Source organism: Thermobia domestica, chromosome 9 (assembly GCF_964235325.1).
Source record: "Thermobia domestica chromosome 9, izTheDome1.hap1.1, whole genome shotgun sequence".
Lineage (NCBI taxonomy): Eukaryota > Metazoa > Arthropoda > Insecta > Zygentoma > Lepismatidae > Thermobia > Thermobia domestica.
Window position 1 is genome coordinate 10,616,489 of NC_137462.1, and position 27,175 is coordinate 10,643,663.

Sequence of the window (27,175 nt, forward strand, 5' to 3'; positions counted from 1 at the left end):
ATAAAGTGTTAATAAAGTAACATAGTAGACTTCAGAATATACATTTTAAAGAATCCTCTGTGGACAACAGTAATAATATGCTGTGATATAAAAATTAATTCAACTTTGAAATCATAATATAGTAATAGAATGCAATTTACTTTCTGATTGAACATAAATTCCCGGATAAATTCCCATTTTGGGAATCTTCCCGGGAATATTCCCAGGGAATATTCCCGAAAAATATCTTCCCGGGAATTTACCCATCACTAGTCACTGACCACAAAGTATCCTGGGAAAAATTACCGCAAAAAGGCTGAATCGAGAGTCCCCTGTCTCATGTCGTTGCTTCCCTTCCTCCTCGCAAGAGGGTGAACCAAGTCGTAACACATAAATTGACATCTACTTTTCTGTTTAAAGTTCTGTAAAACAAGGAAACGTTTTGTCACTTTCTAATGTAGTTTAACTATAGTTTACAAAATAGGATATGCTTGAATTTGGGGGGAAAATGTGAGAAAATTTGGTAGGAAATAAGAAACGTCTTCTTTGGATCAATTAGAATAATACAACTGTATTTTCTTAAGTTTGTAACAACTTAAGAGATAATACAAATATGTACAAAAGAGCATAGTTTGAAATACACAATAATTGATAGCTAATTGACGTATTCGATCATAAAGAAATTATCTCTCTCTTGCTGTATATTCAAAATGGCAGTTCTTTGCCGTCATATTGTACAAATCCTCCATTATGCTTCTCTGATAGATTTGCAATTGTTTTAAGCAGACTACTGACACTTTCTTGAACAGTTAAATTGGCATTTTTCCCTCCCATATCAGTTATCACCCAACCAGGATGAAGGCTAACTGTAAATATTTTGTCCTCCTTTAAGTCATGACTTAACGAACGTGTTACAGCATTCAATGCAGCCTGAAATAAATTTAAAATATAATTAGTAAGGATGAACATTTTATGCAAATGAATTAAACATATAGAGCTTAATCCAAGGAATGTATCAAAAAGCTTTTATCTATTTTCAATTTTAAATATACAGATCATTAAGTATACAACTTTCTGTTGTCTTGTAGATTAAAAACCATTTTCAACTCACAAATAATATGAATCTTGAAACTACATTTTAATATCGTAGCTGATTCGAACGAGTTCCCACCAGGAATCAAATCAAATCCAGGTCTCCAATCACAAAAGCGTAACATGAGAACTTTTGGCACTGCCACCGCAGACCGAGTTGACCCGAGCAGGGGCGGATCCAGGACCGAGTTCTGGGGGGGCGGTGGGTTGTCATACTGCTACTTTTAAGGGCTCCAAACTTTGGGATGGGTTATATATATATATATATATATATATATATATATATATATATATATATATATATATATATATAATAAGAAAGTTTCCTCTTCTGGAGGATCCGCCCCTGGACCCGAGTCAACATAGATATTTACGCTAGCAACCGTAGGGAAATACCTCGTAGTGTTTTGTCTGAAGGAATGACCCTGCAAAGACTAAACGACCCTACGACTAGCTCCACACATACTTCCTTAGTTTTGTATTGCCTATATTCACTAATTTAAGTAAGTAGGTGCAGGGTTAACATCTTCAGATTTAATATTAGACTTATTTAGCCCACCATACTTTTGGATTAGTGTTAGAAGCAAGAAAAATATGGTGACTTCAATCCAGTATTCCTCTTTTTTTCTAAACTCATATATTTTAAGTCTTCTTAATTGAAATGGAGTGGTGGATCGTATATTTTTTGCAGCCAGATTGCTGAGGTCTAAAACAGGAACTAATTGGTAACAAAAAATATCTTACAGACTACTACACCAAGAAACTGTTGTCAAATTCCACCTGTTACTCGTTTCTAGCCTCAGGTTCAATTAAGGGTAATGGTTCACACGTACTAAAGTAAGGTAGAGGAAGTAAGCAGCAGCAACGATGACTAATAAGTGGGATAGATGTGTGCTGGGAATAAATAATATAATCAATCATCCTGAAATTTTTATTCTAAAAGTTTAATTATTCACTGGCAAAAAAAAAAGACGCGATTTTATTAAAGTTTAGTATTTATTTTCAGCAGCGAAACTATATGAGACATGAATTTCAGTTTAATATGATGTCCAAATTACATGAGCTCTCGCCGGGCATTGGATCTGTGTCCCCCGCACCGAAGATGCGTACGCTATGTAGTCACAAGAGACCTTCTGTAATTATTAATTTAGAATAAAATATGAGATCAGTGGATTTAAATATCATGGAAATTACTTTAATTAAATAACTCAGAAATTATATTAACATGCCTATACAGTATATTGATTATTCGATATTTTATTCATTTTAAAGATATCCACTTAAATTACTGGAATTCTCACCATTTAGCAACTCGACTGATATTTTGGGTTAGCAACGATGACCCTGATATGTATGTGTGCTAATCTGTGTCGTAAATATCGCAGCAATGACAAGCTGAATTTTATCTGTGTTCGATGTTCAAGAATAGATTTGTTCCTGCTGTGGCACTATTTGTTTTGTGGGTACCTTTCATTCATTATACGAATAAAGCATACAGCAAAGTTATTGTTTGCTAATTGACAAATATATCATGCCAAGCGAATGATATGATAGGAGGTGGAAGCTTCAAAAGGAGTTTTGGTGTCGAAAACTTTCAAGATATGTAATACTTGAGTCCGAAACCAGAAAACATTTAGCGTTATTTCGGATGGGTTGCAGGGACAAATCATTGAAAAGATATTTTGAATTAAAAGTTGAGACATAGACTCATAAAATGTTCCGTGTGGTGTATCGCACTCTGTCAACATGGACATTAACAGGAAAGGAGCTGCATTATGATGGACGTGCTAGAAAGTATGATAGCAGAGAAAAGAGGAAGGGGCAAAAGATGATACGGTTTATGAACGTTATTAAAGCAGAAAATTCTTAAGTAAAGACGGAGAGATTAGTTGACTGTGATGCATTGAAGACTCTTAGTTTGAGGCAAGTAACCTGCCAAAAACGGCAGAATAACTATGATGATGATACTGTATTAGTAGAAAATTATTGCGTGTGTGTCATAGGCTGATTAACTTTTAATAGTAAGAATACAGTTAGAATTACTTGATACTTACTTTGCTACATCTGTATGGGTATATTCCAGCCAGAGGAATAATCGTAGTTATTGATCCTATAATTGAACTCATATTTAGAACAGCTGCTCGTGAAGGCCCAATAGGCAGATTGGAGTTTCTTTCAGACGCTTTCTTCAGTAGTGGTAGAAAAGCCTACAGAAACGAAATAAGATGCGAGTTAAAGCTAGGTAGTGACATAAAATAGCCTCCATTATATTAAAACAGATTTAAAAATACATTTTAAGAAATATGCAGTAAAGTAAATCAACTGACCAATTCAACATGAGCTACAAAGCCAGTGATTGGCAAATGACATGACGTCTCGCAGACCCACCGAATGTAGCTCGCCAGTAAAAGTAAATTTAAGATTTAAAAAAAAAGAAAAAAAGAAAATCAACAAGAAACAAAAAGTGTGTACCTGGCACTATTATACACTGTACTTTTAGAACCTAGTGCCATTTTTGTTAGAGAACAAAACTTTTACATTCAAGTAACAGTAAATATTCCTAGCCAATTATCACATTTGGCATCATTTATGCGCTTGTACCGGATGAAATGCTATCGAATAAAATCTGAAATTAATTTTATTCCTACCAAAGGAATAATACTGTATTTTTCATGTTTAATTAGTTGTATCACATTTTGTATTACTCGTCCCAACTGCATGAAATGTAATCCAATACATGATGAACATAGGTTGTTTAAGCGTCTTATATATATATATCTCGAGAGCTTATACAAATTATTGGCTGTTAGTTATGTGGTGTGAGCATGACGATGGTGGCAAGTGTATTGGATATGTCCTGTTGAACAGTATTTCAGGTGATGATGGTCTAAAAAAACTCATGGGGAAAAGCATCAGCGAAGAGGAACAGTGGTCGGAAGAAAAACCCTCAAAGGCAAGTCCCGCCGAGCATTAAAGCAGGTTGTCACTCACAGCGAATGGGCCTGTGTTACAAGCTAAGAAGGAACTCTAGTAGTACCTGCCACAGCCTGTGTCGACAATCACAGTTCACCGTGAGTTATATGACATGGATGTACTTAAGTCCATTTGCACGGGCGAAACCGCTGATAAGAGACCAAAACACTTTAGAAAAGCGCCAATGGTGCTGCGAACATGCGACATCGACCACTGAGACCGGAAACGTGTGATGTGGTCAAATGAGTCATGGTTCACCTTATTTCAAACAACGGACAATTTTTATGTGTGTGGCGAACGCTCAAAAAGCTTATGATCAGCAGAGTCTCCCCCAACCATGAGACACGGTGGCAGCTCTGTGATGCCTTGTTTTCAGTGGGCCCTGTGCTGACGCTGACCGGGTCGCGTCACTGCCCCTGATTATGTCGTCAGTTTTGGGAACCAGGTGATCCTATGTTCCAGATATTGTTCGGGTTAATGACACCATATTTCACGATAATAATGTGTCTATTTATATAATTTGACCTGTTGAGCGTGGTTTCAGGAACATTGGGATAAAGTTAAAGATCTTTCTTGGCCCGCTCAATGCCCGGACCTGAACATAATTCAACATCTGCGATTCATTCTGGAGACACGAATCCAGCGCAGACTTCCACATTCATACTCTCTCAGTGAACGGAGTGATGCACTGCACGCAGAAAATTGTAATATTTTACTTGCCACACACAAATAAACAACGAAACTGATTCTTAACATTTTATCATTTCTAACTTCTAAAGAAGTTAATCCATCTTACATGTCAAACTCTGACATAAAAAGAGATAGATAAACGGATGCTAAAAGTTCTAAGACTGTGTCGGGCTAATCCAAATTTTATTTTACACACACACACACACACACACATACACATTCTCAATAGACTTTCAGACTATACAGATCCAAATAATGAATCCGTAATTAACAGACCTACTTCTTCCTTTCAATAAGTAATGAACACTAATAGATAATAAAATAGATCACGTGTTTCAATTTCATCCGGTAGATCTCAACCTGTTGAGGCCATCTAACGGTGCGATGTGTAACTTCTAGCATTTTACAATTATACACCTTTTTTAATAATAGAAAATTGATATGGGTAGCTGCCGTTAAAGTCACCGTTACGTATGAAGGTGTTAACGAATTGATCCATTAAAGAACTGTTCAGGTTGCATAGAAGCTGGGAAATGTTATAGACTTCAAACGGGATATGGATAGCCACCGTGAAAGTAAAAGTCACTGTTACCCGTGAAGATGTTAACGGAGTGGTTCCATTACTTGGCCGAGATAATTGCTTTAGCTGTCTATTGCAAAAAACATAATTCAAAAATACGCTTTCGTTCAAGAGTAACAGACCTACGTACGTACTAAAATTACAATATATAAGGTCCACTTGCGTGATCCTAATATGAACGGAGATTAACCACGGACGCTGAATGCATATCAATACCTACAATAGCTATGTCTAACTTATCAATACCTATTTCTCACTATGTCTAACTTATCAACACTTATTTCTCACTATGTCTAACTTATCAACATATATTTGTAGCTATGTCTAACTTATCAACACTTATTTCTCACTATGTCTAACTTATCAACATATATTTGTAGCTATGTCTAACTTATCAATACCTATTTCTCGCTATGTCTAACTTCTTTTTGCTCGGATATCTGCCGACAGACAGTCTTAGACAGAATTGTTCTACAAAACTTCTCACACTCATGAAAAACATAATTTGAAGTTCAATCTTATCTGTAAATGACAAATTATATTGCAATAATTTTTTTTTAATAATCTACAACATAGGGTCTAATTTAAAGAGTCGAAAAGGTACAAGAAAGAATATAATTGAGAATACGCATCATAAAAACCTACCTTGGTCAACATTAATGGACAAACTGTATTTACTGTGAAAACATTCAGCATCTGTTCAGGATTTATTTGGTCAAGAGATGTAGTCGAAGATGCTATCCCAGCATTGTTGAGTAAAACATTCAAACCTTCATCCTTGACAATATCGCTGACTTTCTTAACAACTGTATCATATTTGCTGTAATCCGTCACGTCTGAAAGGAAAAACGTATAGATGAAGAATATGAAGGCTATTATATCCTCTACCTACCACACACAAACTCGACGGTAGGGTTACGGATTCCCTGTGCAAATATTTGTATTTGTACAGGTATCACGTTTATAAAATAATAATAAAAAAAAATGTAAGCACAGCATACTTTAGAATACGTCTAGCGTTTGTGCATCAAGAAATAAGGAATGTTATGGCAGATTGAGTGATGCCTACAACAATATTATGCTAATTATCAAAGCATATATATTGTGTTATCTATCTATCTATTGTGCTATCTATCTATCTATATAAATAAAAAGTGGTTATGTTTGTGACTTAATAAATCTTGAACTACCCAACCGATCTCCATCAAATTTTCAACATAGATGAGGTTCAGGCCTGGGATGACTTTTATCATCTTACTTTGCCGGTGAAACTTAGGAGAGGGGGAGGAGAAGAGGTATATAAAAATGATCGATAATGATGTCGAATCTATAGTTTTCGGGGTCTGTGAGATAAACAGTGACATTTTCGATGCCGTTTAAATCCAAATTCAGTCCACAATAGTAATTAATTTTTATTTATATGGATTACTTATTATTTCTGATTTTTCGTTATATTTTCTTTGTTTCTGTCAACTTGAGTACGCTTTAGTAATAGTAAAAAGCAGGGGTGCCCACAAGGGGGGGCTATGACGCAAACTGCGTCATTGAAATATTTGGGGGGTTAAAATCTATATAAATATGTTTGATGAGGGGGGGGGTAAAATTAATCGAAAAGAAGATTTTTTCATGGAAGAACACCTACGGATAGACAATTGGGGGGTGCGTCATAGACATAAGGGGGGGTGGGCACCACTGTAAAAAGTGACTGACTAACAGAACATATTACTAATTTTCCTCATTTAAACCCAGCGAAGCGGGTAATTGATGCTAGTAATTAATATTTAGTGAACGTAAGACCTATTTTGAAACCAAATTTAAAAATGAAAATTAACATATTAGCATAGATAGATTTTTGCCTCACTTTGTCTTTCTAAAGTGACGATATAAAAATAAATAGAAGAAACAAGTGATATTACGCATTGTGCACACGAACTGATTAAAAAGTAGTAAGACATATTTTTCTTTACAGAAAGAAAATGAGACAACTCCATCTTAGTTCTTGCTAAACTCATACATCGACGCGTTAGAACCTAAAGTTGGTCTAATGAAATTTTCACAAGAAACGGAACAACATACATCTCCTCAAATGGTGTGAACATTATGTGTGAAAATACGGCAGATGTGTGCGAGAACACGATACTGAAACTTCAAATGTTACCGTAACATTAAAAACTTTACAGGGACTGACGAAGAGTGTTACGTAAGATCATCCAAATTTCAGCATTGACGAAGATACGGAAATGTTCCAATATGATAGAAGGTTAACTTTTTGCACACTTTCAATTAGTTGTCACTGATACATTGAGACAGAAAAATTAAAAATGTATTCCGCATGTACGAGGGTTGCTTGAAAACTCAAAAAACAGTTGAAGTATACAAGAACGTTGCTTGAAAGTTGGAGAGGTTCTCGATTTTCTGGTGTACTAGTGAATAGTGTGTGAAGAATGTTAGTCTATAGTATGGTGAATAGTCTGTGAAAAATGTAAATAAATAGTATGTGACGTTTGTATGGAAAATAGTCTGTGAAGACTGTTATAATATAGTGAATAGACTGTGAAGAGTCTAAGAGGACGATAGTCTATGGCGTTTGATAGTCTATGGAGTCGACAGTTTTGTGAGCAGGAGTTGGAGAATACAAGTGTGAACGTTAAAAGACTTGCAAGGAAAAGCAAAGACAGTAATATTTCTTAGCATGAAGTTAACAATTAATATCTATGAAGTAATTCGAAGTGTTCTGTGCATGTGTACCAGTACCAGTAAATACCAGTGTTCTGTACCAGTAAATAAAGAATAGCCTGGTTCTGGAAAAGTAGTTATTTAATTTGTATAATAGCACCTGACATCAATTACGGTATGCGACTTTTTTTTATGAGCTATATATATATCTGGCAGTGTATGGTTCGCACTTACTCGACTCAAAGAAACGTCGAACTACAGGCAGGGCCGGTGCTAGCAGTTTTGCCGCTCTGGACAGTACTTTCACATAAGGGCGCCCATCAGGGGAGAAAGATGGGGCGTTGCTCCCCTCTAGAGGAAATTGTACTTCGGAAGATCAAAAACCCATTAGATTTTTAAAAATAGTTATCGCAAAATTTGAGACTACAATTGAAATGTCGCTTATACTTGCCCCCTCCTGGAAACCACAACACGGGCGCCCTTGCTTTCCTCGAATGCTTACATAATATTTAAACGACTCCATACACGACATAATATTCAGTATGTCCAATTCCGCTGTATATCTGTGATATACAGCAGTGCATACAGAAAATAAAATTTTAAAAAATATGCTTTAGTCACGACTAAGAATTTTAATTTTTAAGCTAATGTTATATCAAAAGGTGTTTCCAATAGAGTATGAAGCATGAAGATAATATAGTGAATAAGATATTACGGCAAAATTAAGTGATTAGCCTGAGCCTTATAATGTACTAAAACACAATATACATACATTTAACATACCTTAATTGAAAGAAACTCTTCTTGCTTTGTTATGATTAAATTCCTTTATCACATTCGCGTAGTCCAATGTTTCAGCCAATTCGTGTTATATTGATATCATCGCTAGACCACTCAAGCATATTTCAGACATGGCAGAATTTAGATAGTTTTTAATAAGCTTAAGTTTCGAAAAACTTCTTTCTCCACTTGCCACTGTTACCGGTAAGATTAACAAAATCCTAAGTGCAACACTGACATTGGGAGTAGAGTCATGCTCCTTAAATAATTTTAAAATCTCTTTTGGTGAACTTTTACGCTTAATTATAGCCGATAACACTTTTAGTTCGTCTTTCAAATCACTAGGGTTAATATCTTTCTATTTTTCGTGTTAAAATGCTGGCAAGTTCAGTACACTTTTCAGACAAAAGTTCAGGTGGCATACCTTTAAGATTACTTATATTATAAAGAAAATCGAAATACTCGCTGTGATGTTTAAGTTGCTCAAACTTTTCTCTTAGATAAAGCTAACACAATCACGTCTAGAACTTTGTAATTAAAATCGATCTTTTATCTTGTTTGTGGATCTTCAATATCTTCACACTCTGCCTCGTACTGAAACTGTCTTTTGTATCGACTTCGAGCATGCACCATCCGTGGATCACCCATATCTAATGCTGATGCCAACTCTATCGCATCAAGTAAGATTAAAACTTTGCATCATTTCTGCTCCTCTCAAAGTACTCAGATGTATTTTCAAGAAACCCGACTGCATCCAACATATGACAATCAATGCTTTCGAGACTTTTGTTTACTATACTATGTTTATGTGGAGTGAAAAGTCATACCAAATAACGAATGAGCAAAGGAAAGGAAAGTCACGCAGCTGGTTTCCTATATACAGAGCACCGTGGGTGACCATTCTATATGTTTTATTGTCGTTACGTATTTGAAGTAAGGCATCATAAACTTCTCCTATTTGATATATAAGTAGAGTCAGAGCATCAATTTGGCTCTTCCCACCTTGTGGTGCTTAATGTTTTTAAGGTGAGACTGCCAATATGTTCCTTTAGTATGGTCCAACGTAGAACTAACGCTTAAAAAGTCATAAACTTTTTAACTATACAAAAAAAAAAAAAAACGGCGTGCTGAGATGCTGTGACTGCATCGTTAACGACAAGGTTTAGTGAATGACTACTGCAAGGAACATAAAAGGCTCGGGAATTTATTTCTAAAGTTCTCTTCTGAATATCTGAATGTTTGCTTTTCATATTGGAACCATTGTCATATCCTTGGCCCTTCATATCTTCGATAGGAATGTTCATTTCCTTTAGCTGTTTAATTATTACTTCAGTCAGTCCTAGACCAGTGGTGTCTGTTACTGGTACGAAACCAAGAAAGTGTTCGCAAATTTTTACAAGGTATTCTCCATTACTGTATGTAATTTGTACAAAACGAACGATTATTGTCATTTGCTCTGTACCAGAAATATCTTGCGTACAGTCTAATATTATACTATAATATTTTGCAGCTCTCAACAAAGACAGTCTTTTACTTTCTATTTGTTAACTAAGAATTTGAATAATTTTATTTTGGACATATTTTCCGAAGTAATGGTATTTATTTTGTCCTTCCATGGTTCTTTTAATGTGTTCGGCCATGACGCTGTCAAAGTTGCAAAGAGTTCTATCGGTTTCATAAAATTACCATTATTACTTGTATAAAGTTTATCTGATGTTTCCCGTAACGGTAGACATTGTTCACCTAAAAGCTGTATTATTGCAACAAGTCATTCCATTACATTCTACCAATGTTGTGCTTCGGCATTTAATCTAAATGTCTCTATTATAGAAGTTGTAGGCTAGAACGGCCTGTCTCAAGTGGAGTGCAACTTTTGCATACTTGGAGTGAAGTGTTAGAACATTGTGGAGTAGAAATAATATAAAAGAAATCTTGATAATCTTATCCACCCTAGCTGAAAATCTAACTCCGCCGCTGCACGGGAAATATTGAACGAGATACCTTTGGCTAGTAGTTTGATAATTGAAAATGAGAAGGGTATGCTCTGAATTTCCTGAGTGAACATTTTCCTGAATATGAGTTAAGTTGCATTCTCAGGTAAACACAATTTTACTTTTCGATGTGGGCCTGTTCCAAAGCATTATATTTTGATAGTATTCTTTTCTCTATCAAATTTTTCCGCCCTGGGCGGTGGCACGGCTCGACCCCCCCCCCCCCATAATGCCGGCCCTGACTACAGGGGATTCGCTTACTCATTTAAGCTAAAAACACATCGGATTTTTCCTTAGGAAATTTAGGCCTTCTTTTCTTTAAAAATGCATCTTACTTTCTTCATTATAACGTGCTAAAGAATTCAAGTACTATATTATGGGGAAAAAATAATAATAATAATAATAAAAAAGACATGCAGGGTCTTATGAAGAGTCGTTCTGACGCGTGATTAGTGCCATACTAAAAAGGTCGACTAACATGTCTCCTGCAGTAGTCAGGCCTTTAGTGTGACGCTAATCATACGGCAAAACAACTCTGCATAAGGCGGAAAACGTTCAAGAATTAAAGAAAATCAGTCATTGATAAAGAAAAAGGCAAATTGGTAGACGCAATAGGCTCTTTATATCAACGAATTGTTTATACAGTTAGAGTAATATTGAACCACAAAAATGTAAAGAAATTAATGTTGTTATGAGAAAGCAAGGAATAGGAAGAAGAAGAAGAACACAAGTAATCCATGATTTGAAAAATAGAAAATATTGAGAGGAAACTGAAAATCAAGAAACATGGAAGAAACATTTCCAGACCCAAACTGAAAATTAAGAAGAGGAAAAAAAACTAATTAGTTCCAGGACTTGCCAAAAGGCAGAATACTTAATAATAATAATAATAATAATAATAATAATAATAATAATAATAATAATAATAATAATAATAATAATAAACATCTATATTTGGAATGAAATGGTTAGATTTTGTTCCACGGAATTATTATTTTTACATGCATGCACAAAGTAAAGTTTAAGTTCCCTCCGCTTCCTTCATTCCACCATTTCCTTCATTTTTTTTTATCATCATCGCATGCTTTAGCCTAGCCGGCATAACCGTAGGACGTAAAACTTAAAGATTTTATTTCATTTTTCAAAAAGGAAAAGTTATAAACATTGTCCCCAAGTTTTCATTTTCAAGCATATTGACACGATACAACAAAAAGAGAGTTAATTTTATTCTAACCAAGGATGTTATAAATAGAGGATCTGCCCATATATATCTTCATCCTATTAAATCGATGAAGCCAAAAGCAACCGAGCATCGGGACGTCTGATTGGCTACTCTCGTTTCTGCCATAGTCTGATTGGATACTTTCGTTTCCGCCATGATTTTTGGCTCAAAACATTGCGATCTTAGTGGCGCAGAGTGGACAGAGTAGGGGTGGCGAAACTGTGACGTATGGCTTCAAGATTTTGTTGTAAAGGCAGATCCTCTATTATATAACATCCTTGATTCCAACGCATAATTTGGTGTTTCTTTCATGTTTATAGTAGCACTCTCTTGACTTCCAGTTTGGATTTATGCGATTGTAAAAGCACGTGCAGCAAGATACATTGTCCAAGATGCTTAGGCAACTGAAACTACATCAGTGGTAGATTTGGATGCATAATACGGACTTTTCGTCGTATAAGAACCAAAGGAACGTAACTTCAAGAATGAAATTTTGTTTTCTTGGATTATGTATACTCATGTCCAAAATTATTGTCGCATGTCTATACATATATTGTTCTAGGAATATAATTTGATAACGAATTCGCTCGATATTTCATATAATGTTAGTATGTGTATAATCGGCAAAGACATGTATGTGGCAAATTTCATGTGAAAAGAGCAGTAAATAAGAACAATGAAACGAAAATAAAACTTTCTTTTGTCCATTTAGCAACATTTTGTTTTACTCATTCTAATTTTCGTATTTATAATTCTTTTCCTATGAAATTTACCACAAATATACATTTCCCGATTATACACATAGTATCAATATTAAAAGTACCCTGAAAAATCATTGTCAAATTATATTCTTAATAGAAGAGAGTTATAGACATGCGACAATCATTTTGGACATGAGTGTACCTAATTCTGAAAGTCCCATCTGGTGTCATTGAGGGTTATTGAACCACACTTTACCATGCTTTGTCTGTTATTCAATAATGTTGTTACCATTTTATTAAAACATTTGTTCGAAAATTTAAAAAAAAAAAATCTCCTCTCCTATAACCTACGAAAATGGAGTTACGTTACTCTGGTTCTTATACGACGAATTGTAGAATCTGATACAAAAGAAAGGAAGTAGTTGAATAAGAAAATCATAAAATGCAAAAATAAAATAAATATTAAAGTTTTGTTTATTTTTATGGGAAAAATATAATCACCCTTCCCAAAAACTTTTTTGTTTTGTTTGCATCTCTCCCTCAGCTCAAATACTTACTACAGAGAAATCTAGAGGAAATATATCGGTATGAAGAAGATTATTATCATCTTGAGGAATTTAGAAAGCTGTATAATGAGTAAGTCAAAACATTTTCGCAACTTCCGGTTTTAACGAAAGTAGATGGCTCTACAGAATATACGTTGGAAACCAGTTGTTATAGTTTCAGAGAGGCTTGTTTCATTACCTTATATGTTCACTCATATCCAAAATGATTGTCGCATATCCATAACTGACTTATGTAAGAACATAATTTGATAATGATTTTGCAGGATAATTTTAATACTGATACTTTGTGTATAATCGAGTAATGCATATTTGTGGTAAATTTCATAGGAAAAGAATTATAAATACGAAAATTAGAATGAGTAAAACAAAATGTTGCTAAATGGACAAGAAAGTTTTATTTTCGTTTTATTGTTCTTATTTACTGCTCTTTTGACATGAAATTTGCTACATACATGTCCTTGTCGATTATACACTTACTAACATTATATGAAATACCGGGCGAATTCGTTATCAAATTATATTCCTACAACAACATAGACATGCGAGAATAATTTTTGACATGAGTGTACCTCTTATAATTAATACTAACTTGCCACTTCAAAAACAATAGGCTCCTGTCCAGAAATAATGGTGGATCTAACACCAAACCTTATTGCACTCCATGCATAAAAGTCTATTGATCACAGATATATTTAAGAATGTTTTCTACATACTCCATCTGGTAAATTATACGGTATGTATTTCCTTAATGCCAATAAGGATTTAAACAGTTCTTACCAAGTTGTAAAATATGAATGCCCCTTTCCTTGTTGGCAAGTTCTTGAAGATCCTGCAAATTGAAAGAGAAATGTAATAATAAAAGACATGAAACAGTAATTCGTGTTTTCTAACAAGTATCTTTTACATTAGCCATTTCTCTTACCTGATCATCATTATTGTACACAGTGATAATTTCAGATGATTTCTCCCGAGGCAATGCAATACCCGTTGTTTGACCTTAGAATCATAAAAAAAAACATGCAAAATACTGTACATTTCGATTGATAAGCGCAGCTACCACGTTATTTAATATAAAAAAACCATCTACATAGCTTACTTGCATTTGTTAATGCTTGATTGTTTCGCTTTCAGATTACTGTTTGTAGGTTTCCTTAAGAAAATTTCCCTCGCCTGACAAAATTTTCCCTTTTCCTATTAAATTTACCCTAGTTTATTTAGACTCCATTTCCTATGACAGAAGTTACTTGATAATATTAATTTGTCAATATTAAAGGAAGTGCCAACCAAATTTGTCTCGTTCATTTATTTTTTGCTGCTATTACTTTTCTATTCACTTTTCTTTTTACCAACAACAACAACAACAACAAGAAATACACTACAAATACCAGTGGCGGCGATTGGACGTTAAAAGTGGGGGGGGGGCGCAAGACGATCTGAATATTTGTATATCAATGTTAGTTTTCCTGGTTCTTGCTGACACTTTATTTGACGGAGGATTGTATAACTAATAGGATATTATCTTTTTCAGTTAAAATACCTTATATCGTATTTCATATTTTATTGAGTAAATTGACAAAAGCAATGCAAATAGGTACTATCCATTTGTGCTCTTAAATAACGAAGGAGTAAAAAACAGATTTGGCTCCTTGCTCATGAACATCTTAAAATTCTGTCTGGAAAACTCTGGGATCAGATTGTTTAATAACAAATAAATAGAAAGAATAATATTAATCATAATAATGAATAATGAGGTTTGTTTTGGAAAAGTTGAAGTGAAACTGTGGATTAATGAACGACTTTATATTTTTAATTCCACACATGCTAATAAATGTATGTTATTACTCTTAGAAAATGAAAGAGTAAGTATTACAAGCATATGCTACGACAGTTAAAGAAATGTTTGCTTTTGCAGCTTCCCAAAACATTGGCCATTAGATGTTCGTTGCCATTAGATGTAGCTTTCACTTTCTTGGAATACATCAAAACTCAACAATACTTAGATTTACTTTACACTCCAGTTATACAAAATAATCCTAAAACCTAGAATTATGTTGAATTCAATAAATTTAACTGTATATACATCCCAAACACATCACTCCACTCGTATATTACACTGCAAAACAATGGAAAAGTAGTTGTTTCTTATTACTCTCTTTTTAATCAATATTCCTTATTATTAGGAAGAAGAAAAGACACTTTAGGACCTGTCAATTTTGTGCAATTAAAGAATAACTTGTGAAATACTTTTCCTTTTTTTGCGAAATATCATCTCAATTAGTTTCAAAGCGGGTGATTAACATATCGAGCCCTTGTAAGAAGTGAAAGTACGCTGGAATTATTGCGCTCCGATAGGTTAATTTTGGGTCATTTTCTGTGGCAATTAAAATGTATTTCCTGCAGCTTTCTTAACTCCACAGGAAGACAACCAATACGTACTCACGCACCGGCAAATATTATATGACATCATTTTTTCTATGAATCAATAATACATACAATAACTGTACACTTGGAAATTAATCTATATACATTAATGTCACTTTAAAAAAAAGTGGGGAAGGAACTGCCCCCCTTTGTCCACCCCCTTAACGCGCCCATGGCAAATACAACCAAGCAAGAATGGGTAAAAATTATGCTACTTTGAAAAGACACACATACACACACACACAATTGCTATTGTATTGGTTCATATCTGAGGAGCAAAGAAAATTTAAACATTTATATTGATCAACTACTCTGCGCGAGAATTTCCCTGGATTTTCAAGTTTTATCGGATAAAATCCCTTTTTCCCTTTGTGCTGAATTTACCTACGAAATTTCCCTAGATTAGAGAAATTTCCCTCAAACTACGAACACTATTTCAGATTCTCACTGGTATGTGATTGGCTGTGCTGGGAAAAGGCAAAAATGATACACGAATTTTCATTCCTTCCCTTTCTATTTCTCTCATTCAGATAAAATGTCGAGTATTTTTAATCCACAGGTAGAAATAAAAGCATTTTTTAAAAAAGAAGATGATGAGAAAAATCAGGGGAGCGTAGAAAAAGTGCACGTTTGCCTCACAGTTATCTCCCAATCATCAGACACAAGTAGCCATACAAAATATTAAGTAGTAAGATTAATTCGATATATCACCGAAAGGATCATTGCAAACAAACCATTTTTGTACGAAAAAGATTTTTGTATGGAGCACTGTTTATGAAATAGACACTTTTAAATCTCTTCGAAAAGCTCACAATTTTTTTTTTTAAAAAAAATAAATAGTCAAAAACATAGTCACAACTAAGAATATCAAAGATATAGAAAGTGAGACCAGCGATGCCAAATTGAAGCGCTACAAAATCCCATCTCTAGAGCCAAAAAATCCCATTTTGCGTCTAAATTTCTCACGTTGTGGTAATAATAATAATAATAATAATAATAATAATAATAATAATAATAATAATAATAATAATAATAACAATAATAATAATAATAATAATAATAATAATAATAATAATAATAATAATAATAATGATAATAATATGTCAAAATGATACTTATGTATACGTGTGTAGCGTTTTGAATTTCTGTGTGAATTGTCAAAAATTTCAATCTTCCACGTTTATAAAATAGAATTAAATAACTATTTCCTTAATCAAGAGCAGGTGGACCAGTGGCTTATTTACGATTTTGTTTCGGGAGGGCTTTGCTAACTTTCGGGGGGGCTTTGCCTGAAAACGTGAAAATTCTGCAATATATTTCATATACTTTACTAGAGTAAGATTTCGGGGTGGGCTTAAGACCGGAAGACCCCCCTAAATACGCCACTGAGGTGGACCCACACCCGTATTTATATATTGGTGCGCCCCTGTGCTTTAAATAATTTGCCGCCCCCGGCACAAAATTCCCCTGCTCTGAAAACTACTATTATTAAAGTTAAATTCACAGTTTTTAGGGTCGCTGAGATAAATAGTGACAATTTTAATCCAATTCAACTTCAAGGTCATACTCCACTCCCCAGGGAGGGAGGGAGGGAGATTTTAAAAGTAATCGAAAACAACAGATAGTAGTGTTGAATTCATAGTTTTCGAGTTTGTCGAGTTTAACGATATCATTTTTCATGATGTTCGAGTTTATCCTCAACCAGTGACGTATTTAGGGGGGCTTCCGGGCTTAAGACTCCCACGAAATCTTACTTACTATAGTAAAATATATATGAAATATCTTGCAGAATTTTCACATTTTCAGTCAAAGCCCCCCGAAAGTTAGCAAAGCCCTCCCCGAAACAAAATCGTAAATACGCCACTGTAACCCTTGGAGTGGGGGTGGAAGAGAATGAATTTTTAAAAATAAATTTGAAACTACTGCAATTACAGCGAATTAAACACGTTAACATATTTTCTCGCGCTTGCGCAGGACTCTGCAGGTTAGTTGTTTTAAAAAATATTTTATTGGAATCTTTAAAAAATACAAAATTTTGCCGCCTCCTAAATTCTGTCGCCCTGTGCTCGAGTACAGAATACCACTTACCTAAATACAGGCCTGGGTGGGTCTATATTTAGTTACGTTGTCAGAAGTGCAGTGACCATCAGATCTTTGTACCATCACCTTATAAGAGCCAAATGATGCTAGAAAAGTTTTATTCTCTACAAATTTCGAGTAGAACGTTTGCAAATTGATTGTTTCTCGTTTAATATAAAGTATTTTACATTCATTCTTCAAATATCGGAGCAATTTCGTTTCTTGGTACTTGATTTTTATGAATCACGTATGACAAAGTTACTCCTCACTCCCATGCACTTTCCCGATAACAAAGAAAAAATTTCAGTCTAAAAGTTGATAACACTGACACGCTTATTGATGACTCATTATGTCTACTTCCCACTCGCAGAGAATTTTGTTGACGTGGCCTATACTTAAATGAAAAATCCCATATACCTGTTGCTAATTTTGACAAAAAATCCCTTTATCCCATTCCCGATTATTAATGTCAAAAATCCCACAAAATGGGGTTTTTCTCACGGGTTGGCATCACTGAGTGAGACAGGTGGTATACGACCCGCTCGGGAGAGTAATACTCCCGGAAGTACGTTTCTCCTCGCGCTACTCTAGCCAGCTGTTTTACGCGCTATCCTAGCCAGTTGTTTTAAGTTGGTCACAAAATTTATATCATGAAGTACAAGGGGAACAAAACGAGCCCTATATCATGGAGTACAAGGGCATAAGTACTACAACTACTTATCTGCACAAAAGTAAATAAATCACTTTTTAAGTATTATTTTCATATTATTTTAGTTTAATAAGTATTATAAAAATGTAAAAAAAAATGTTTAAAAAACTTTCCTTGGGCCGGGTTTGAACTCACGCCAAAAGAGGCTTTTATTACTAGCATATAGCGCTAGCCCACTCGGCGACGAAGGCCAACAGCAGCAATCGTTTGATTTCTGCTATTTTAATGCAACGAGGCAAGAAGTGGATAACGCCAACCAATCAGAACTGTGTTTCTCGTTTCTACTTCCGGAAGGATTACTCTCCCGAGCTAGTCCTAGTGGTATCTACAGAATGTTATTAAATAAACCAATAATCTTTGCATACGTTTTCTTATAGACCGGAAATTTGGGTGCATAGTTAATGACATAATTGTAGGACACAAATTTATACACTGTGTGAATGGATAAAAACAATTATTTCTTCATAAAGCGTTTTATGGACTAATAACCAGGCAAAAATATTGAAAAATATAAACGTCGAAAGATTATGAGCCTTATGCAGAGCCGTTTTGACGTATGATTAACGTCATACTAAAGGCCTGACTACTGCAGGAAACATATGTTAGTCTAACTCTTTGCCATAGCACTAGGGTTTCCAACTCTCGAAAATGAAAAAAGCATGCACCCCCTCAAAGTTACCTATGATATAGGTCTAAGTGTAAGTATCTCTGTTCCGTCCCATCTATGGGAAGAAAATGTGAACAAAAGTACATTAGCATCTGTATTCTGCATTTTCTTTGTACATTCAAGAATAAGCTTAATAGATACATTGTGGTATAGATGAAAAACTGAAATCCGAAGTGAGCATTTGATTGTATTTGCCAGTAACTGCCACGTCTTTAAAATTATCGAAAGAGATTAACAATGGTATATTGATCTTTACGTGACAATTTGGGAATTGGAAAATGAAATTTATTCTTTAAAGTTATACTTCAACTACAAGAAGTTGCTCTAAAAAGTCCTTTTTCACCCTCAATAAATGTATAAAATTCCTTACAAATAAATTTTACATTTTCCTGGTACAGTCTCTGTCATCTCTTTAAAATTATCTAAACTGATGAACAAAATATATTAATCGTTGATAGATGGTGAAAGGTGACAGTTTTGGTTTTATAGAACGAAAGTTACTTTTTAAATATATACTTTGAACTAAACTGCGTGACAAACATCTTGGCATTTGAAGGCGGCGCTCCAAGTTCCCTTTAAATGCTGCTAGCAAATGAGAGGCCAGTGGTATTGCCACGTTTATTTTGCACACATCCACGTGTATCTCCTATCACCTGATCGTGCTGTAGTTTGTCAGCTTAGCCATAGCCACACCCCTTTACCACTTGACAACGTCACGTCAGAGAGCTTGCGTTTTATTCGTTTAGCTGAAATGCCAAGATGTTTGTCACAGACTTTAGATGAAATTACTTCGAACTAGATACAAATTTGAAAAAAACCGGTCATAAAGGGGCTGGTAAGAAATTTGTATCCGTCACCGGCTTTAATCCAGGAATGCAAATAAGCAACAAAATTTTACTAGCCCAAGAAAAAAAAGCTATTAACCCACATTCCACAAAATAAATCATTTACTTACTTTCGGTATGATATTAAATACTCGCCCGCACCGATGAACCACTCACCCCGGGCGAGTGGGCGAGTGGGCGAGTGGCTATTTGCATCCTTGCTTTAATCAAAATAACGGCAATATTTCCGGCTTGGTCGGTGAAAAACGGGCCAGTTGGCAACCCAATATGGCACTAATCATGCGTCAGAACTACTCTCATAACGTCCTATATTTTTACTGCAAAGAAACACAGTCAATATATGTAGCCAGTGGCGTCGGAAGAATTTTTCAGCTGGGGGCAAACTGGTTTTGAACTACTGTCTTCAAAATAGACGCGGGAATGTGACATAGGTAAGATAATACGAACATATGTTCGTAATGTAACATGGTTGGACAATAATAATAATAATAATAATAATAATAATAATAATAATAATAATAATAATAATAATAATAATAATAATAATAATAATAATAATAATAATAATATAATGCAGCTATAAACAGTTTCGTGAGGGTAAAATTTCCATCTACGAGAAGCATCTTGGTTTACATCTTTAAGATGAATAAATCCAGTGCTAGTTTTGTGCTGGATTGTGATATGGTGTAAACATTTTCAACCTTTTAAATCTCAGTTAAAAATAACTAACTAACTAACTAACTAACTCTATGGCCTATGGAACCCGGAGGTTCAATGCCGCGTTCACAAAAGCTCTCCACTAACTTCTATCCTTAGCTAACTGCATCCAGTTTCTACTTTGTATTTCAATCTCTGCTAGATCCATCTTAATATTGTCCTCCCATCTGCGCCTAGGTCTTCCTAATGGTCGTTTTCCGATTGGTCTTCCAGTCAAGACTTTGAAAGCGTTTTTACTTTCTTCCATTCTAGCTACATGACCCGCCTACCTAAGCCTCCTAGACTTGACGACCCTAACAATGTTGGGTAAACCATATAAATTATGTAGTTCCTCGTTATGGAGTTTCCGCCATTCCCCATTCCCGTTCCTCTTGGGTCCGAATATTCGGCTCAGGATCTTGTTCTCAAATACTTTCAGTCTATGTTCTTCCCTCAGAGTAAGGGACCAGGTTTCGCAGCCGTACAAAACAACAGGCATGATTACCGTTTTGTATGTTTTAAGCTTCAAATTCCTCGACAGAATTCGCGACGACAAGAGATTTTGAACCGAATAGTAACACGAATTCCCTGCTTTTAGTCGACATTTAATTTCTTCGTGAACTTGATTTTCCTCTGTTAATATTGATCCTAGATATTTGAAACTATCCACTTTATCAAAAGTATTATTTAATATTTTAACGCATCCATAATTTGCTGTATTCCGGTCCCGAAGCACTTCCATGTATTTAGTTTTATCTGCATTTACTTCTAAACCCATGTCCCTGCAAGCGTTTAATAAGATCTCTGCATTTCTTTCTATTGTTCTCCTATCATCACCTATTAAATTTACATCATCAGCATATGCCATAACCTGGTGAATACCGTTCAACTCTAGGCCCTGGTTGCTATCTTTGATTTTCCTTATAGCGTATTCCAGAACTAAGTTAAATAATAATGGCGACAACGCATCTCCTTGTTTCAGGCCATTTTCGACGTGAAAGCTCGTGGACAAAAATTTTCCTACCCGGACTTTACTTTGGGATTCATTTAAACATACCTTAATTAATCTAATTAGTTTTCTCGGTATTCCAAGTTCTGTAAGAACGTTGTATAATGTTTCTCTCCTAACCGAGTCGTACGGCTTTCTAAAATCAATAAATAGTTGATGTACCGGGGTATTGTATTCCCACTTTTTTTCGAGTATTTGGCGAATGGTAAATATTTAGTCGATAGTTGATCGATTCCGTCTAAATCCGCATTGATAATCTCCAATAATTTCATCTGCGTATGGGATCAGTCTTGCTAATAGAATATTTGAAAGGATTTTATAGGATGTTGACAGAAGAGAAATGCCTCGATAATTATTACAGTCAGTCAGTTTTGTCGCCTTTCTTGTGAATTGGATCAATGATTGATTCTTTCCACTCTTGTGGCAATTCTTCCTTGTTCCAGATAAGGAGAATGAGTTTGTGTATCTTGTTCCACAATTTTTCGCCTCCAGCTAGAATTAACTCAGCCGGAATTTCATCTACACCCGGAGATTTGTGTTTCTTTAATTTCTTTATAGCAGTTTCTACTTCTATTCGGTTGGGTTCTGGGACATACGGTTCTGCGGTGTGTATCTCCTTTTCTCCATGCACACTAGTTTTTGGTTGAGTGTTAAGCAGATCGTCAAAGAAATCTTTCCATCTATTTAAGATGCTATCCGTGCCAGTGAGAACTGTATCGTCAGATTTCTTTAATATATAAGCCCGAGGTTGATAGCCTTTCTTAAATTCGTTGATTCCCTTATACATGTCCCGGATGTTTTTATTTTTACTATTATCTTCAAGTTCCTTAATTTTAGCTTTCAGAAAATCGCGTTTCTTTGTTCTAAAAGTTTCGGAAGTTTCCCGCCTGATATCTGCGAAATTTTGTGTAGTTATTTCATTCGGATTTTGTAGCCAGCGTAATTTTGCCTGTTTTCTCTTCTCTGCTAGTTTTATGCATTCCTGGTCGAACCATGGTTTGTTCCTACGTATTTCCACATGTCCCAATTTTTCTTTTGCTGAAACTTTAATGCTATCTCTAATTTCAATCCAGGTATCCTCAACACTAGTGCACTCCGAATCTTCTAAAGCCGAGAATCTATTCGAAACTTCAATCTGGTATTTCTCTCTTACCTGGCTCTCTTCTAATTTCTTTAAATTGAATCTCTCCGTTTTCGGACAATGAATATTACCTTTATTCAACGATAACCTCTCTCGTATTATCGCTGCTACCAGGTAGTGGTCAGTGTCACAATCAGCCCCTCTAAACGACCGGACATCAATTATGCTGGATTGCCTTCTTGTATCTACTAAAACGTGATCAATTTGATTATGTGTTTTCCCGTCTGGTGATGTCCAAGTGTATTTATGAATGTCGCGATGTGGGAATTTTGTACTCTTCACGATTAGGTTTTTGGATGTTGCAAAATTCACGAGTCTAACACCGTTGTCATTACTTTCCTTATGCAGACTTTCGTTCCCTATAATCGGTTTGAAAATATCCTCTCGTCCTACCTTCGCATTAAAATCCCCTAATAGAATTTTCATATGGTATCGCGAGAGTTGGTCAAATATCCGTTGTTAAAAATATACAAAATAGTAAAAATTGTACTACTTACAAAAAATGCCTGTTGGTAACTACAATTTTTATCATTTTATATACATATTTTTAACTGTGTTGGAAATGCCCATACGGACATTGTTTGGACAATGGAGTCCACTTTTATAATGTGCTCTGAATTTGTCTGCGGCATTTTTCCAGCTCTTCAACCCTATGGCGAGAAAAGTCAATTCAACTCCTTGTATCAGCATTTTACCTGTGAAATGATATGCCTTATACAATCAAAACACAAAACATAATTTCTGACTATCTTAATGTAACCCAGGGAATGTATGAAACCATTCCTCGCGGCAAGATCGGCGTGCAGTTCGTGAAAAAATTGAAACCCTTAGTCGGCTGAGTTTTATATTTTCTAAAACAGGAATTTCGAACTTCCCCCTTGTTTGGTTACACAAGATCTTTCCTCCTCAAGTTCTTTAGGCAAGTACTGTGTGGGAGTGTTGGGGGAATTTGTCGCAATTTGCCTGACGCTTTGCTCAATTTGCTGCTTGGAGGTGTTCATGGAATCCGGCTTTAAGTTAGGCACATTGCAGAGAATTCTGAGATGTATTTTGTTGTCAACTTTCTGTACCAATGCTGGCTGGCACTGGTAGTTGGCGAAGTTTTTTCATAAACACCAGGAAGACTTGTATTTTTCGATACTTTCTTTGTTGATGATGTTAACCATGTGTCAAGAAGAGTTCCTTTTCGTTTAGGCATAAAGTAAGGAATAAAGTAATGAACACATGTGTAACATATATATTTCCTTGTATAACTACATAAACAGCAAACGATTTAATAACGCAAAGTTAACTCTTATTTCAATGTCAGACTGATTTACAGGTTTCAGCACTCTCTCCTACATGGCCTAAGTGAACGTTATATGATTAGGGTAGTTAGGGGTTTCAAGCGATCGTTAATGCGTAAACTGAGTGCTCCTTCCGAGAACTTAAGCAGTGTTCATTTTTTCTGTTGTGCTGGTAAAACAACACAAATTCAAAAACAAAGATAAAAGAATCTGTAAACAAATGTCACGTGAACCAAAATTTCAACTCTGTAAATAATAATTGTGTGCTGAAAAATTGTTGCGAAGGTTCGCCAACTAGTAATTAGACCATCGACTTTGTGGATGGGATAGGATTTGAATTTTTATAGGCCATTCAGCAAGTTAGCCCTTCACGTGACTAAGGGATGACGTCCCTCGGCGAGCACACAACCCGCAAAAGGAACAGAGGAAGGAAAAGAAGAAGTAATTACAAGAGGAAGTCATGGCCCGTAAAGAACGTATCATCCCAGCATTAGCCTGAGGGAAACCGTAAAATAACCTTCACGATGGCTGGCCTCGGGGATCGAACCTCGGACCTCTCGAATGCGGAGCCGTAACGCTACCAGTGCGGCACGGCTGCTCGTTATACACTTGGTGGGGCTGATAAACTAATAATAATAATGCTTACAATATTCTATAATCACAAATCATTGGGTTCACAGCAGACAGAAAACTATTTAGAGAAATGTCTATATTTTGATTTTAAATCCAAGAAATTAAACATAAAGAAAACGTTTCCACCCTGTTTTAAAATTTAGAAGAGCTGTCGCATTTTTTTAATTTTTTTTTTTTATGTGGTTCATTTAGTGTGTCTTTTCAGGGATCAAAGTGAGGGGGAACGAGAGGGGACGCTGTCTCCACACCTTATGTACGGTGTCCACCCAGTTCCTAAAAAATTACAATGAGCAAACAGAGGCAGGGGCCGGCGTGACGTCATGCCGCTACCTACCGTCCCCTATCTTCTCAGATCCCATTTTACCCCTGGGATAATATGAAAAAAATAAATTGATTGTTAGATATAGGACACTCTGTGCTTCAAAACATTATACCGTATTTGCATAAAAAAAAAAAGGCACAGAAACATGGAGAAAACAAAATTTATGAAAGAGGAACACCAAATCAAACAGTATTATTACACCAACGCGGTTGGTGCACTAACTCAACTACGAACAAGTATACTAAACTGTATAATTCCTAAATGTTACGATATTCTTTTTAAACCATCTGTACTGTATATACGTATGCAATGGAAATTTCTGATTTCCCACCATCTTGTTTCTTTTAGTTCAATATACAGAATAGTAGAGATTTCGGGGGAGGTCCGGACCCCCAGGACCCACCCTTGCATACATCCCTGTCGGAAGTGTCCTTGCTGACGTTTGTGAACGTGTCCCCTCTTCAAGCAAGAACGTGTCTTAAATACTGTCATTCGTTAGTACTCACAAGGAATACATATTTCCTCACTATAAAACTTACTGCACTCTGCATATTGTTTGCAAGAATAATTTAAGTTTATAGAAAATATATTTAAACGTCCTGTCACGCATATAAACTATTATCTTTTTTTAAACTTTAAAATCTCGCTCAACGACTCGTTTTATATTGCAGACTTACGATCACTTAAACAACAATTCTTAAAGAATTTAGTGTTTTGAGAATGTACACCAATGGAAAGAAAGAGAATTTTCAATTCATTTTCCTAAATCTTCCTATCTAATATGGGGCGAGAAAAAAGGGCCCGTTCTCATGTCTCAAATAGAAAGATTAATCTGGAATAGAGAATGTTTTCACATTACCATCAAGTAACAAAATTTAGTTCATATAATCACTTTTATCTTATGTTTTTACAGTCTCAAAGTGGAGGTGCAAAACGAGTATCTTGCCCTCCATGAAAATTTCAGGGGGGGGCAGCTGCCCCCTTTTGCCCCGGTTCCGACGTCGCTGCATATAGCTATAAAAAAAAAAATTGCTTATTAGGCATGTGTATAGTAATATATGAAGCTTTCTATCCTGAAGCAAAGCTAAACGAAGACGGCAGGCCTACTGAAGATTAAAATCCTGAAGTCACCTTTGCTCTAATAGTGATAAAATCTTGACGGTTGGCAACGTTAGAATTATATAAACACTTACCTTAGCCTCGTCTGGTTTACGACATGTTGCAAAAATATGTTGAGGACGTGGTTTCTGTTGAGCCAGTTGCCGTACCAACTCCAATCCAATACCACGATTGCATCCTGTGATTAAAATTGACTTCATTGAGTAGGTGTGTGAGGTTCACGTCTGTCTTCAGTGGTCCAAAGAAATGATAAACGTGCAAGTGAAATTGTCACGTCGAGGTGAAAACGCTGGCAATCCAACTGTTACGTAATCGATGACTTGCTGCTCTCACTATCAAACCATGACATGGCTACTCTTCGGAGTGGAACAGATTGTTTGTTTATCTTGATTCTGCTGTTAGCAGCACGTTAAGTGGGGTTACTGCCCACAATTTTAGATTTTTAATTATTTAGTTAGTTAGTTTTAAGTCTATTTTAAATTACTATTTTGTAGATATTATAATAATAAATGACGTTTGTGCGTCACGCTAATCCTAATAATAAACAATGGCGCTAATAGATGTCGCTACATTCGCTATCGCTTGCCGTTAGCTTGCCTACCTGATGCTAATAGATGTTGCTAACTGTGATATTGCTTGCCTGGCTGATGCTATAGATAGCTATTTGCGCTATCGCTTGCCGTTGGCTTGCCTGTCTTATGCTAATGCATGTCGCTACCTGCACGGTCTCTTGACATTAGCTTGCTTGCTTGATGCTAATAGATGCCAGTACCCTGTGTCAATGGCGCCGAGTTTCCAAAATTTATGTGGGTGCATACCATTGACGGGACGTTTTATAGTCTCGATATTTGATTGAGTTATTTTTAGAAAATCTTTTATGAACACTGTCATAAGGGTTGTGTTGTGATAAAATAAAATATACCGATAGGATAAGTTGGGGCTGCCCTAGCTGAGTCGATAACACGGCTGGCTTAAGAGAAACGGGTTTAAACTAGGGA

At 35.5% G+C, this 27,175-nt stretch overlaps 1 protein-coding gene across 1 annotated transcript; it reads right to left on the reverse strand.

The window, feature by feature from the left end:
• Positions 1 to 521: 521 nt before the first annotated feature.
• On the reverse strand, positions 522 to 26,518 carry LOC145693891 (C-signal-like). Its single transcript, XM_081770060.1, has 5 exons — positions 26,252 to 26,518; positions 14,028 to 14,079; positions 5,960 to 6,150; positions 3,126 to 3,278; positions 522 to 909 (listed from the first exon to the last, which is right to left on the reverse strand). The coding sequence occupies exons 1-5, from the start codon at positions 26,375 to 26,377 to the stop codon at positions 685 to 687; spliced, it is 747 nt and encodes a 248-aa protein (XP_081626186.1). The 5' UTR covers positions 26,378 to 26,518; the 3' UTR covers positions 522 to 684.
• Between the last annotated feature and the right edge of the window lie 657 nt (positions 26,519 to 27,175).